The 15366-nt window shown below is 43.7% G+C and overlaps 2 protein-coding genes across 8 annotated transcripts in view; one reads left to right on the forward strand and one right to left on the reverse strand.

The window, feature by feature from the left end:
- The window catches only part of ZDHHC13 (zinc finger DHHC-type palmitoyltransferase 13), a 66874-nt gene extending 63683 nt beyond the window's left edge, over nucleotides 1–3191 (reverse strand). The window contains exon 1 of the mRNA XM_056527804.1: nucleotides 3166–3191. Within this exon, the coding sequence (XP_056383779.1) occupies nucleotides 3166–3168 (3 nt within the window). The 5' untranslated portion in view covers nucleotides 3169–3191. The remainder of the gene's footprint in view (nucleotides 1–3165) is intronic.
- The window catches only part of ANO5 (anoctamin 5), a 113801-nt gene that overhangs the window by 14315 nt on the left and 84120 nt on the right, over nucleotides 1–15366 (forward strand). The window contains exon 1 of one of the 7 annotated variants that reach the window (XM_056527797.1): nucleotides 4323–4830. The exons of 4 other annotated variants lie outside the window; for them this stretch is intronic. In XM_056527797.1, the coding sequence (XP_056383772.1) occupies nucleotides 4770–4830 (61 nt within the window). In that variant the 5' untranslated portion in view covers nucleotides 4323–4769. Of the gene's footprint in view, nucleotides 1–4322; nucleotides 4831–15366 lie in introns of those variants that run through there. 2 more of the 7 variants (XM_056527800.1, XM_056527802.1) reach the window with 2 other exon arrangements.

Raw genomic sequence — 15366 nt, forward strand, 5'->3', positions numbered from 1 at the left:
ACACCACACACACCCCCATATAGCACGTACACTCCCATACAGCACGTACACCCCCCACACAGCATGTACACTCCCCATACAGTACACACACCCTCCATAGAGTACATACACCCCCATAAGCACATACACCTGCCATTGAGTATGTAGGTCCCAAAGACAGCACATACACCCCCTCATACAGGACGTACCCCCCATATAGTACACCCCCCCCAGACAGCATGTACACTCTCCATACAGCACATACACCTCCATACAACAGAGATAACCCCCATACATACAGCATTTACACTATCCAGACAGCACGTACAGCCCCATACAGCCTGTACACCTAATACAGCACATGCAACCCCCATTCAAGACATACATCCCCTCCTTATACTGCATGTACACCCCCCATTCAGCATATACACCCCCATAAAGCACTTACACCCCCCACACAGCACATACACCCCTCATACAGCACATACACCCTTCATACAGCACATACACCCCCCCCTACAGCACATACACCCCATACAGCACGTACACCCCCCATACAGCACCTACACCCCCATACAGCACATACACCCCTCATACAGCACATACACCCCACCTACATCACATACACCCCATACAGCACGTACACCCCCCATACAGCACCTACACCCCTCATACAGCACATACATCCCCTATACAGCACGTACACCCTTTATACAGGACATACACCCCGTATACAGCACATACACCCTCATACAGCACATACACCCTCATACAGGACATACACCCCCTATACAGCACATACACCCCCATACAGCACATACATCCCCTATACAGCACATACATCCCCTATACAGCACATACACCCCCAATACAGCACATACACCCCCTTACAGCACATACACCCCTCATACAGCACATACACCCCCATACAGCACGTACACCCCCCATGCAGCACATACACTCTCATTCAGCATTTACACCCCTATACAGCACGTACACCCCCCATACAGCACATACACCCCCATACAGCATGTACACCCCCATACAGCATGTACACCCCCCATACAGCACATACACCCCATAAAGCACGTACATCCCCATACAGCACATACACCCCCATACTGCACATTCACCCCCTATACAGCACATAACCCCCATACTGCACATACACCCCTCATACAGCATACACCCCCATACTGCACATATACCCCCTATACAGGACATACACCCCTCATACAGCACATACACCCCCATACAGCACGTACACCCTCATACAGCATATACACCCCCCATACAGCACATACACCCCCTATACAGCACGTACACCCCCCATACAGCACCTACACCCCTCATACAGCACATACACCCCCTATACAGCACGTACACCCTTTATACAGGACATACACACCGTATACAGCACATACACCCTCATACAGCACATACACCCCCTATACAGGACATACACCCCGTATACAGCACATACACCCCCATACAGCACATACATACCCTATACAGCACATACACCCCCAATACAGCACATACACCCCCTTACAGCACATATACCCCTCATACAGCACATACACCCCTCATACAGCACATACACCACCATACAGCATGTACACCCCCCATGCAGCACATACACTCTCATTCAGCATGTACACCCCCATACAGCACGTACACCCCCCATACAGCACATACACCCCCATACAGCATGTACACCCCCCATACAGCACATACACCCCCCATACAGCACATACACCCCCATACTGCACATTCACCCCCTATACAGCACATACACCCCCATATTGCACATACACTCCTCATACAGCACATACACCCCATACTGCACATATACCCCCTATACAGGACATACGCCCCCTCATACAGCACATACACCCCCATACAGCACGTACACCCTCATACAGCATATACACCCCCCCATATAGCACGTACACCCTCATACAGCATATACACCCCCCATACACCCCTATACAGCATGTACACCCCCCATACAGCACATACACCCCATACAGAATGTACACCCCTCATACAGCACATACACCCCTCATACAGCACATACACCTCCCATACAGCACATACACCCCATACAGCATGTACACCCCTCATACAGCACATACACCCCTCATACAGCACATACACCCCCTATACAGCACGTACACCCCTCATACAGCATATACACCCCTCATACAGCACATACACCCCCTATACAGCATGTACACCCCTCATACAGCACATATACACCCCTCATACAGCACATGCACCCCTCATACAGCACATACACCCCCAATACAGCACATACACCCCCTTACAGCACATATACCCCCAATACAGCACATACACCCCTCATACAGCACATACACCCCCATACAGCACGTACACCCCCCATGCAGCACATACACTCTCATTCAGCATTTACACCCCCCCATACAGCACGTACACCCCTCATACAGCACATACACCCCCCATACAGCATGTACACCCCTCATACAGCATATACACCCCCATACAGCACATACAGCATGTACACCCTTCATACAGTACATACACCCCCATACAGCATATACACCACCTATACCACATGTACACCCCCCATACAGCACGTACACCCCTCATACAGCACATACACCCCCTATACAGCATGTACACCCCTCATACAGCATATACACCCCCATACAGCACATACAGCATGTACACCCTTCATACAGTACATACACCCCCATACAGCATATACACCACCTATACCACATGTACACCCCCTATACACATACACCCATTCCAGGCATGCTGGGAGTTGTACTTTTGCAGCATCTGGAGGTCCACACTTTGGAGAACCCTGTGGCACCATTGCCCATAGCAACCAATTAGGAACCTTCTTCCATTTACAGATTGTCAGGACAGTTTATATGGGAGTTGTAGTTTTGCAACAGCTGGAGGCACCCTGGTTGGGAAACTCTGACATGGAGGGATATGGGGGGCTACCATCTTTGGGGTCCCCATTATTATATTAGAGATCTCAGTGTGATTTGGGGTCTCCAGACTGTAGACATCCAAATTTTGACAAAAAAAATGAACATGGCGTGTAATATAACTTCGGTTCCCTGTGCTCTGTATACAGTTTTGTTTCTGATTTATTAACTAATAATTGTGAAATATAATAAAAGTCGCCATTTTCCTGCTGCCTGTGGTGACCAGGTGCTAGGGGCAACGGCTCCATATTGTCCCGGGCCTCACAGGGAAGACATTATAGTGGGGGCTGCCCAGCTAACTGCTATACTACCACCCTCAGCGGGCTCCTGTACTATAACCCCCAGCTAACTGCTGTACTACAACCCCCAGCTGACTCCTGTACTACAACCTCCAGCTAACTGCTGTACTACCACCCTCAGCGGGCTCCTGTACTACAACCCCCAACTAACTGCTGTACTACCACCCTCAGCTGGCTCCTGTACTACAACCCCCAGCTAACTGCTATACTACCACCCTCAGCGGGCTCCTGTACTACAACCCCCAACTGACTGCTATACTACCACCCTCAGCGGGCTCCTGTACTACAACCCCCAGCTAACTGCTGTACTACAACCCCCAGCTAACTGCTGTACTACAACCCCCAGCTGACTCCTGTACTACAACCCCCAGCTAACTGCTATACTACCACCCTCAGCGGGCTCCTGTACTATAACCCCCAGCTAACTGCTATACTACCACCCTCAGCGGGCTCCTGTACTACAACCCCCAACTGACTGCTATACTACCACCCTCAGCGGGCTCCTGTACTATAACCCCCAGCTAACTGCTATACTACCACCCTCAGCGGGCTCCTGTACTACAACCCCCAACTGACTGCTGTACTACCATCCTCAGCGGGCTCCTGTACTACAACCCCCAGCTAACTGCTGTACTACAACCCCCAGCTAACTGCTGTACTACAACCCCCAGCTAACTGCTGTACTACCATCCTCAGCGGGCTCCTGTACTACAACCCCCAGCTAACTGCTGTACTACCACCCCCAGCTGGCTCCTGTACTGCAACCCCCAGCTAACTGCTGTACTACCATCCTCAGCAGGCTCCTGTACTACAACCCCCAGCTAACTGCTGTACTACCATCCTCAGCGGGCTCCTGTACTACAACCCCCAGCTAACTGCTATACTACCACCCCCAGCTGGCTCCTGTACTACAACCCCCAGCTAACTGCTGTACTACCACCCTCAGCTGACTCCTGTACTACAACCCCCATCTAACTGCTGTACTACCACCCTCAGCTGACTCCTGTACTACAACACCCACCTGACTCCTGTACTACAATCCCCAGCTAACTGCTGTACTACAATCCCAACTGGCTCCTGTACTACAACCCCCAACTAACTGCTGTACTACAACCCCCAGCTGACTCTTGTACTACAACCCCCGGCTGACGCTTGTACTACAACCCTCAGCTGACTCCTGTACTACAACCCCCAACTGACTCCTGTACTACAACCCCCGGCTGACTCTTGTACTACAACCCTCATCTGACTTCTGTACTACCACCCCCAGCTGACTCCTGTACTACAACCCCCAGCAGGAGCGGTCAGGACACGCTGGGAGATGTAGTCCCCCTCATGTACACAATGTAGTGAGGGGCGGAGGAGGCTGGGGAGGAGCCGGGGAGGAGGCCGCGGTGTCTGGGGGAGGAGGTTATATCCGCCGGGTCCCCGTGTTGCTGGCAGCAGCTCCCGGCCTCGTCTCTTCTTCGTGTCCCGGGGAGACCAGGGGGATCAGCCGGGAACCATGATCCGAAACGGGAGGAAAGAGGAGGAGACCCTGATAGAGATGAGCGGAGCGGCGGACGGTGAGGAGGCGGGGGGCCGGGGTGAGGAGGCGGGGGACCGGGGGACCGGGGTGAGGAGGCGGGGGACCGGGGTGAGGGGAGACGGGATCCGCGAGTGACCATAGAAGGAGCCGTACATTGTGTCTGCTGACATCTCCTGCATTGTATACAACAAATTATATATACATACACTATACGTTGTGTCTACAGACCTCTCATATACATTGATTGTACAATATATATATATATACTGTATACACTTCACACTTCATATACATTGTATACAACAAATATACATATACATTGTGTCTACAGACACTTCATATACATTGATTGTACAACATATATATATATATACTGTATACACTTCACACCTCATACATTGTCTACAGACCTTTCATATACATTGTATACAACAAATATATACACATACACTATACATAGTGTCTACAGACACAACATATACATTGATTGTACAACATATATATATACTGTATACACTTCACAGCTCATACATTGTCTACAGACCTCTCATATACATTGTATACAACAAATATATACACATACACTATACATAGTGTCTACAGACACATCATATACATTGATTATACAACATATATACATACACTATACATATACGTTATGTCTACAGACATGTCATACATTGATTGTACAACATATATACATACTGTATACAACTCACACCTCATACATTGTCTACAGACCTCTCATATACATTGTATACAACAAATATATACACAAACACTATACATAGTGTCTACAGACACAACATATACATTGATTGTACAACATGTGTGTGTGTGTGTATATATATATATATATATATATATATACTGTATACAATTCACACCTCATACATTGTCTACAGACCTCTCATATACATTGTATACAACAAATATATACACAAACACTATACATAGTGTCTACAGACACAACATATACATTGATTGTACAACATGTGTGTGTGTGTATATATATATATATATATATATATATATATATATATATATACTGTATACAATTCACACCTCATACATTGTCTACAGACCTCTCATATACATTGTATACAACAAATATATACACAAACACTATACATAGTGTCTACAGACACAACATATACATTGATTGTACAACGTGTGTGTGTGTATATATATATATATATATATATATATATATATACTGTATACAATTCACACCTCATACATTGTCTACAGACCTCTCATATACATTGTATACAACAAATATATACACAAACACTATACATAGTGTCTACAGACACAACATATACATTGATTGTACAACATGTGTGTGTGTGTATATATATATATATATATATATATATATATATATATATATATATATACTGTATACAATTCACACCTCATACATTGTCTACAGACCTCTCATATACATTGTATACAACAAATATATACACAAACACTATACATAGTGTCTACAGACACAACATATACATTGATTGTACAACATGTGTGTGTGTGTGTATATATATATATATATATATATATATATATACTGTATACACTTCACACCTCATACATTGTCTACAGACCTCTCAATGTACACCTCATACACTGTATACACAGCTACTGTATTATACACTACATATCATATACTGTACATAGTATACAACATTTAGATACTATATACACTGTACATATCTTACATTGTATCTACTGACATCTCATTATATACAACATATAGATACTATATACACTGTACACCTCATATACATAGTATACAACATATAGATACTATATACTCTGTACACCTCATATACATAGTCTACTCCATATAGATTCTGTATTAATTGTACATATATATTGTACCTATCATACATTGTCTACTGACACTATACATACACACATATATATATATATATATATATATATATATATATATATATATATATATATATATATCTCTATCTGACACCTCATATACATAGTATACAACATATAGTTGGCTGTCCGAGCATGCTGGGAGTTGTAGTTTTGCAATATCTGGAGGTCCGCAGGTTGGAGATAACTGCTGTACACATCATATACAGGTAACTACATAGAATATATCAACATTATAATGTAACGTATAGATTGATAGCTACATATAATCCATTGTCTGCATATACAGGTATACAGTACTTCATATCCTACCGAGAAGGTGCTGTATACATACAATACCCCTATTTGCATTCATCATTTACATAGACGTGAATGACAGAACATGAACAATAGAAAACATCATCTACCTGTACAGACATCGTACAATCATTCTCAGGGGCAAACTGAGGGGTCATGTGACTTAGGTGATACATTGTATTTTAGCGCCTCCACCTGTTAGTGAACATCCTGTGTGTCATCACTTTTTAAAGGGGTACTCCAGTGGTAATTATTATTATTTTTTTTTTAAATCAACTGGTGCCAGAAAGTTAAACAGATTTGTAAATTACTTCTATTTAAAAAATCTTAACCCTTCCAGTACTTATCAGTTGCTGTATGCTCCACAGGAAGTTCTTTTCTTTTTGAATTCCTCTTCTGTCTGAACACAGTGCTCTCTGCTGACACCTCTGTCCATATCAGGAACTGTCCAGAGCAGGAGCAAATCCCCCATAGCAAACCTCTGTTGTTCTGGGCAGTTCCTGACATGGACAGAGGTGTCAGCAGAGAGCACTGTGGACAAGACAGTAGAGGAATTCAAAAAGAAAAGAACTTCCTGTGGAGCATACAGCAACTGATAAATACTGGAAGGATTAAGATTTTTTTAATAGAAGTAACTTACAAATCTGTTAAACTTTCTGGCACCAGTTGATAAAAAAAAAAAAATAATAATAATAATAATAATGTTTTTCACCGGAGTACCCCTATAATGTTATTTCAGGGGGCTCAGTTGTTACTATGATGTCATGTTTACAGATGATGATGTCACCGTGCAGTATCGGGGGTCATTCTGTATGAATAGGATGGAAACCTTTGTGCAGTAATAATAGAGAAAGTGAGAGTCGCTGTCAGCCGCCCATTGACTGAGTCACCCGCCAGCGAACGTACCTGGCAGCGGTGATAAGTGAAGCGTTCACAACATACCGGTGAGAGTAGTGATGACCGGCTGCGCGGAAGTTCTTATTCACACAATGCAATAATGGGAGTTATACTCCTGCTAGATTTCCCTATCCCTTCCAAAAGAGTTACAAACAATGAAAGGCTATTGGGGGGGCTATTTACTACTTGCTTTAATATTAATAATTAACTTTTTAGACCAAAATAATATTCATAATAGGTCAGTGTTTCCCTACCAGGGTGCCTCCAGCTGTTGTAAAACTGCAACATCCAGAAGGCTGCCCGGGCATGCTGGGAGTTGTAGTTTTGCAACATCAGGAGGCACCCTGGTATGGAAACGCTGCTTGGCCGGAAGCCTAATAAGGTCCCAGGGTTGCTGGGCATTGTAGTTTTCCAACAGCTGGAGGCACCCTGGTTGGGGAAACACTACTTTAGATTCTGCAGTTTGACTTTGTCCTAGGCCTGGCCGGAAGCCCAATAAGGTCCTAGGGTTGCTGGGAGTTGTAGTTTTGCAAAAGCTGGAGGCACCCTGGTTAGGAAACTCTGCTTGGCTGAAAGCCCAATAAGGTCCTAGGGTTGCTGGGACTTGTAGTTTTACAACAGCTGGAGGCACCCTGGTTAGAAAACGCTGCTTTAGATTTTGCAGGTTGTCTTTGTCCTAGGACTGGCCGGAAGCCCAACAAGGTCCTAAGGTTGCTGGAGTTCTAGTTTTGCCACAGCTGGAGGTGCCCTAGTTGGGAAACACTGCCCAATGTAATCAATTACCCTGATTTCCTATATTTAGTGAAATATAAAATGGGCACATTCAAGAAAAGTGAGTCTGGTATTATGGGGTCTGTGATAGTGCACGGTCTCAACTCACCCTAGGACAGTAGTAGCTGAAATCCGTGGGGGGTAATGTACTGTATGTAGCTGCAAAGTCCTAACACTATAGTTCCTACATAACTTGATGACTTTGCAGCAATAATCTGTCCATTAAGGATGTCCTGATGGCAATACAGGTAACAATATTAGCGCCGATACCGAACATTTGCACGAGTACTTGTGCAGGTGTCCCCGATACCTGCAAAATATAAAAATCCCTCTCCCCTTCCCTTCATTGTAGTGCTGAGGCCTCTTCATCGATTGCTTTGTTATCTGAAGTGGTGCTGGACCTGCCATGCGATGATGTCATTACAATGCACAGCAGGTCCTGAGAAAATGCGATGATCCAGCACATATGCAGTAAAACGCAGCTTTATTTAAAATCCAGCAGACAACACAGGTTGCAGGTGAAGGTGGTGATGTCAGACGCGTTTTGAGCGCATGCGCAGGTCCTTCAGCAGGTCCTGCACCACTCTGACTAACAGAAGAAGGTCCTGCACCACTAACAGCGGAGGATGCAGAGGCCTCAGTGCGGAAGCGGAGTGAAGGTGAGTGTGAGTTTTATTATTTTCTTTTGGAGAGGACTTACTGGGGGAAACTAATGGGGGCATCTATCGAATAAGAGGTTCCCTACCTACACAACTACCTAATTTCTGGGGGGATCCTACTTAAAAGGGAGGATTTATTTCCTACCTACTGGGACTTTTACCTAAAAAGTTGCATTCCCTACCTTACTACTGGGGGCTTCTACCTAACAAGAGAATTCCCTAACTTACTATGGGGGCTTCTATTTAATAAGGGGGTTTCCCTATCTACTGGGAGCTTCTACCTAACGAGGGGTTTCCCTAACTACTGGGGGGTTTTACCTAAAAGGGTGTGTGGGGGGGGGGGGGGGGATTCAATACCTAACTACTCGGGCCTAATACAGATGTTTTCCTAATTAACTACTGGGGGCTTCTGCCTAAACTGGGAATTCCCTAACCAACTATTGGGGGGGAATATTTTAGTTATGAGTGTCAGTAAGGGCCTCATGTTTAACTATAGCAGAGTTTTCCAACCTGGGTTCCTCCAGCAGCTGCAAAACTACAACTCTCAGCATGCCGGGACAGCCTTTGGCCTCGAAAAACTAAACATAGTTTTGTAACATCTGGAGGCATTTTTTTTTGGGGGGGGGGGGGGGGGGGGGGGAAGCACTGGTCTATAGTCACCTCTGCTGTCACATGACATAAAAAAAAATCAAAAAAAAAAATCCCTAATTACAGCAACTGGTAAATCTGTCCCTTTACGGTAATATGTATATAACTATATATGTATATTGGTTAACCTTCCAGTGGATGCATCCCAGCTTTTCCAGTGCCCTGAATTGCAAACCTAACTGTACCAGATCTGGGCATTTGGGGGTCTCTCTCATTTTCCTTTACTTCTGTAGGGTCTCTAAGCAGCCATAATGGCTCTTACTACTTTTTCCAGAATCAGATACTGTATGACTTGAGTTCTAAGAACTGGAGAATTTCTTCATAGATTTGGGAGTTTCTAACCTTTGCACACAGTTCTTCTTTCATGGACAGGACTTGGCTGGAAACATTAAGATTTCTAAAAAGCTGAGGTTTAAAACCAACTATTGCCCAACTTGTGGTTTTCCAGTTGTTGCAAAACTACACCATTGTGGGCATGCTGGGAGTTGTAGTTTTACAACAGTTGCAAAGCCCCCGGTAGGAGAAAACGCTGCTCTGGAGAAACGTCTTATTCCTGAAGATAACCTGGTGACCGATTTTGTATCTTTGTTGCAGCCCCATCTTAGGCTTAGGCGTGTGTTCCTGTTGTGATTTGAATTTGATACTTTGTATCACTTCTTAAAGAGACAGTATCCATGTCCTACCTGATGTCAGTGGTGACTGACGTACTCTGTGCCAATGCTGCTTGGCACAAAGTCAGAGTAGAGACATCTAGTGGGGACCCCTCCAGGTCACCCGCAGACCCGCGTCTTTATTTTCGGATATATGAGGATCCTTGGTCCCTCCTTTCTTTTTGTAGTTGGGGCTTTTGCTCTGTAATTGAAGTTCTGGACGGAGTTCTGTAATTTTGGTTCAGGGTGGAGTTTCTTACCAGAAATAGAGCCTGTGATCCTTTTACATTGATAGTGGTAGCGATATGGAGCCTATATGTTCTTTTTTAGGTTTTTGTGTTACTTTTGGTTTTCACACAGGTCAAAAGCTTTTGTGTAACAATCATTATGCCCAATAGTCGGTAAACCTGAAAGGCATATATGACTGTAGTGTGAGTGTAATAGGGGCAATGTTTCTACATACTGTCTCCATTTACACTATACTTTTATATTAATGTTTCCAAACCAGTGTGCCTCCAGCTGTTGCAAAACAACAATCTGGGCATGCTGGGAGTTGTAGTTCTGTAACAGCTGGAGGCACCCTGGTTGGAAAACACTGGGCAAGAAAAGCAATGTTTCTATGAACTAACCGTGCCCATTGACACTACTTTATATTCACTTTTATATAAATGGTTATGAACGGCTGTGCCTCCAGCTGTTGCAAAACTACAACTCCCAGCTTGCTGGGAGTTGTAGTTTTGCAACAGCTGGAGACACACTGATTGGGAAGCTTTGCTTTAGATTCTGCAATTTGACTTTGCCCTAGGCCTGGCTGAAAGCCCAATAAGGTCATGTGTGGGCATGCTGGGAGTTGTAGTTTTGCAACAGCTGGAGGCACACTGGTTGCCATATACTATCTAACTTTTATGACCTCCTCACAGTTATCATATAGAATGAAGGGACAGTTCTGATATACTTCTGAAGTATTGATAAGCGATTATATGATCAATTAGAAACCAGGATGTTATTGTTGTCATCGCGACTTTGTATCCAGGGGCCGTTGATGACCATGTAAAGGTCCTTCAGGTCTCCTTCAGGTGACTATACCATTATGTAGGTTAACAGGCCCCCCCCCCCCCCCCCCCCCCCCCCCCCCCCGCGTGGTATCACACATATCTGGAGCATGAGGCACAGAATGGAGTCATCACTGCCAGATGTATCCTCTTTAACCCATAAGGTTCTCAAACTTTTTTTTTTTAGGCTATGTTTGCTTTACTTTTAGTTTTTTTTTTTTACTTTTAGGTTTCTTCACTTTTTATAACAAGAAAATCGCAGGATGCAGCCATATTTTTGCTGTCACTTGGCTTCCATTATAATTAGAAGCCAAAGTGAAGATGTGAACAGACCCTTAAAGGAAACCTATCACCAGTTTTATGCTACCCAATCTGCAGGGAGGCATGAAACAGGTGCAGGGTGCACGATTCTGACACACTATGACTGATCCATTATTTCCGTGGGAAAATTTGAGCGTACAGCCAGAAGATATCCCTAGTTTGTTCAGTTTTTTTTTTCCAGCTTTATTGCGTTTTATTGAGCCAAAGCCAGATGTGGATCAAGCCGAAATGAGAAGCATAAAGCTATGGGGGCCTCCTGACTATGATAGCATGTGTTGGGGAGAGAATTGCCTGATCCTTTTCATTGTGGGCCAATAAGCCACTGCCAGACGACACTAAATCCTTTAAATTCAATATACATGCACGCTCCGTCAAGATGAATGTCCATATATATAGGAGAAGGGATTGGCTGACAGCTGTTGGAAACAAATGACCAACATGCCCCCCCCCCCCTCCCATACACACTAGAAAAAAAATTTGGTAGAACCTACTGATTTATAATAATTTGTATAGAGGCCTCCGGACCTAGCCCCAACAGATTCAGGGATATGTTTCATTCCAACTACCATATACTTTTGTTTTTGCAGAATCTAGCAGCAGCTAACCCATTCTTACCCCGAACATGCACGCTCTTCCCAGCCAAATATGCATGTTTATGTGGGGATTTGGAGAGATGGCAGCTGTAAGGTCGACCACAAATCCAATGTGTATGGCTCTCCTTAAAGAGGTATTCCGGCAGAAAAATAAAGTTACTGGACATAAAGTAAAAAGGACAAACAAGTGATACTTGCCTACCCTGATCCCCTGCAGCTACTGATCTATGAACCTCCAGTCTTCCACTGTTGGAGCAGGACCTGCCCGCTCAGCCAATCGGGAAGAAGCGGGGAGCATTGGAGGACTGGAAGTTCATGGAACAGAAGCTGCGGGAGACTGGGGTAGGTAAGTATTGCTTTTTTGACCAGAAACATTTGCGGGGGCGGGGGGAGACTTATCATTCCCTGCACCAGTGCTAAGGGGCATAATTGTGCAAATTTACGTAATCCTTGTTTTTGCAAAAAAATAATGTTGCAGAATTTACCGCTTTGCGCTGGTGGAGGGAATTACAAATCCTCCCCATAATTATGTGTTTCTCACTGGAATGCCCCTTGTATGTCCTTTATTTTCCCTTTGGATCCACTCCTGCCTTCGGCTCACAAATCTGCAGCCTGATTCACAATTTCTTTCGGGCTGTGTTCAGACGGTTCCTTTTTCCCCCCACAATGTTGGAGAAATCACAAAATTGTGGTAAAATAGCCCCATGTTTGGCACGTTTTAAGCCAATGTCTCAGCAAGATAACAGGAAAAACGCAAAAAAAACCTGCACTGTGTGAACACGGCCTTAAGTGTGACTGTTTCGTTATCAGTCATTACAGATGGGGATTAGTCTTCTGATGTTGTGTGAGTTGATCTTTATTAGTTCTTTTCCTCTTGTCACTTATTACATATATTTCGGTGACCTCAGAATTATTCAGCCGTGTTTTTTCTTTTTTACATTTTTTCTTCACATGTTTCCTGTCCCCTTTATCATCCGGAAGGAACGCCCTTTGCTGTGTAATACTTGTATTTTTAGAATTGAGGGCGTTCTGATTCCTCAGTACTGAGTGACCTGGGGTTAGAGGTTATTGATTCACCAAACCTCGTGCCACGTATCCCACATTACCCTCTGTCCCTCTTATTCTTCCTTGTGTGAATTGTTAGATCTCCAGCTCTCGCTACGTTTTCAGCTGAACCTCTTCTCTCTGAACTTGTGCAGACAACTGCCGGGGAGAAAGAATTTCTGGCCAATAAACATTACAGAAATAGAAATTGCTGCCATTCTCCAGCATTGACGGGGCCTGGAATATGCTACTTTTATTTTTTTTGTCTTACTTTTGAAGGAAAAAAAAAATTTCAGTAAATTAACCCCTACAAAAAGCTTTACATTTTTTTTAACTTCTCAAGACAAAATATTTTCATTAGATATGTTTTAGTGATGATGATAATAATATTTATTGTTGTTATTATTATTATTATTATTATTATTATTTGTTTTGTTGTAATTGAAAATGTGTTAGGCTATTTTAATACACAAGCAGCTTTAAAAAAAAATTAAAATAAATAAATAACAGATGCGTGTGTGTGTGTGTGTGTATATATATATATATATATATATATATATATATATATATATATATATGTATGTATATGTATATATATTTTGAGTTCTGCACCATAATTAATGACACACCATTCAAGTGTCCCTGTCACTTTAATAAAAACTTCTGACTTGTCTAAGAGATGTAAAGAGCTTTGATCAGTTGTAAATGTTCAGACCCGGCCGATTGCTAGACCAGGCGGGAGAAGTGCACAGCTAAGCGCTCTTCTCCTTCTTCTTTGCGCGCGACCAAAATAATCCCAAAGCCTTCCATTATTAGTCGGTTTCCGTCACGTTGCGGCCCAGAAAAGAATGACTTTAGTTGTGCACTTTTCCCATTTTAGCGATTGATTTGACATGTCTCTACAACACGGCAAAAGAAATCCCAAAAACTTTTTTTTTTTTTTTTAAAGTAACAGCGCCCATTTAAAAAAAGCTGTGCATGGCTTTAAAAAATAACTCCCTGATCACACCGTACATTTTTAATGTAGCGGCTGCTTTATCCTGAGCTCTCCAAGGTAGCATGTAATTGTATACAGTCCCTCCTGTCTGTAGGTTTCCTCCCCCCTAAGGGTTTTTCTTTTGTAATCTCTTTATTGTGATGCTGACTCAGATTAGCACCTACACTACTACTGATATGTAGCAGAGCTGACTGGCGTTTCCCACACCTCATGGTCCCGATCTGTGTTTGTTATGTAACGTCAGACGGGACTTGTAAGAACAGGTTCAGTAGATTTTATTCATGTTTAATGGAGCGCAGAGTAACCTGGACAAACATATGGGGAGGGAGGAGTGAAGCCTTACATTATCACTATTCTGTATGTTGGCGGCGATTGTATTTTTTATTTTTGTATTTTATTTCCTGTTTAATTTATTTTTCCAGTTCTCTGTTTAGCCCAGAATTTTATAGAAAAATCCCATTTTAATTTTGCCATGAAGTTTTCTGATTCTTCCTTAGGATAGGCCAGTGTCTCCAAACTATGAACCTCCAGCTACTGCAAAACTAAAATTTGTAACTTTGCAACAGCTGGAGGCACCCTGGTTGGGATACACTGCTTTTGATTCTGCAGTTCAACTTTGTCCTAGGCCTGGCCAGAAGCCCAATCAGGTCCTAGGGTTGCTGGGAGTTGTAGTTTTGCAACAGCTGGAGGCACCCTGGTTAGGAAATCCTGACCAATATCGGACCCCCTGTTGGTTTGAGGTGCTGGG

The sequence above is a fragment of the Hyla sarda genome, chromosome 6, assembly GCF_029499605.1.
Source record: "Hyla sarda isolate aHylSar1 chromosome 6, aHylSar1.hap1, whole genome shotgun sequence".
In the NCBI taxonomy this organism is placed as follows: domain Eukaryota; kingdom Metazoa; phylum Chordata; class Amphibia; order Anura; family Hylidae; genus Hyla; species Hyla sarda.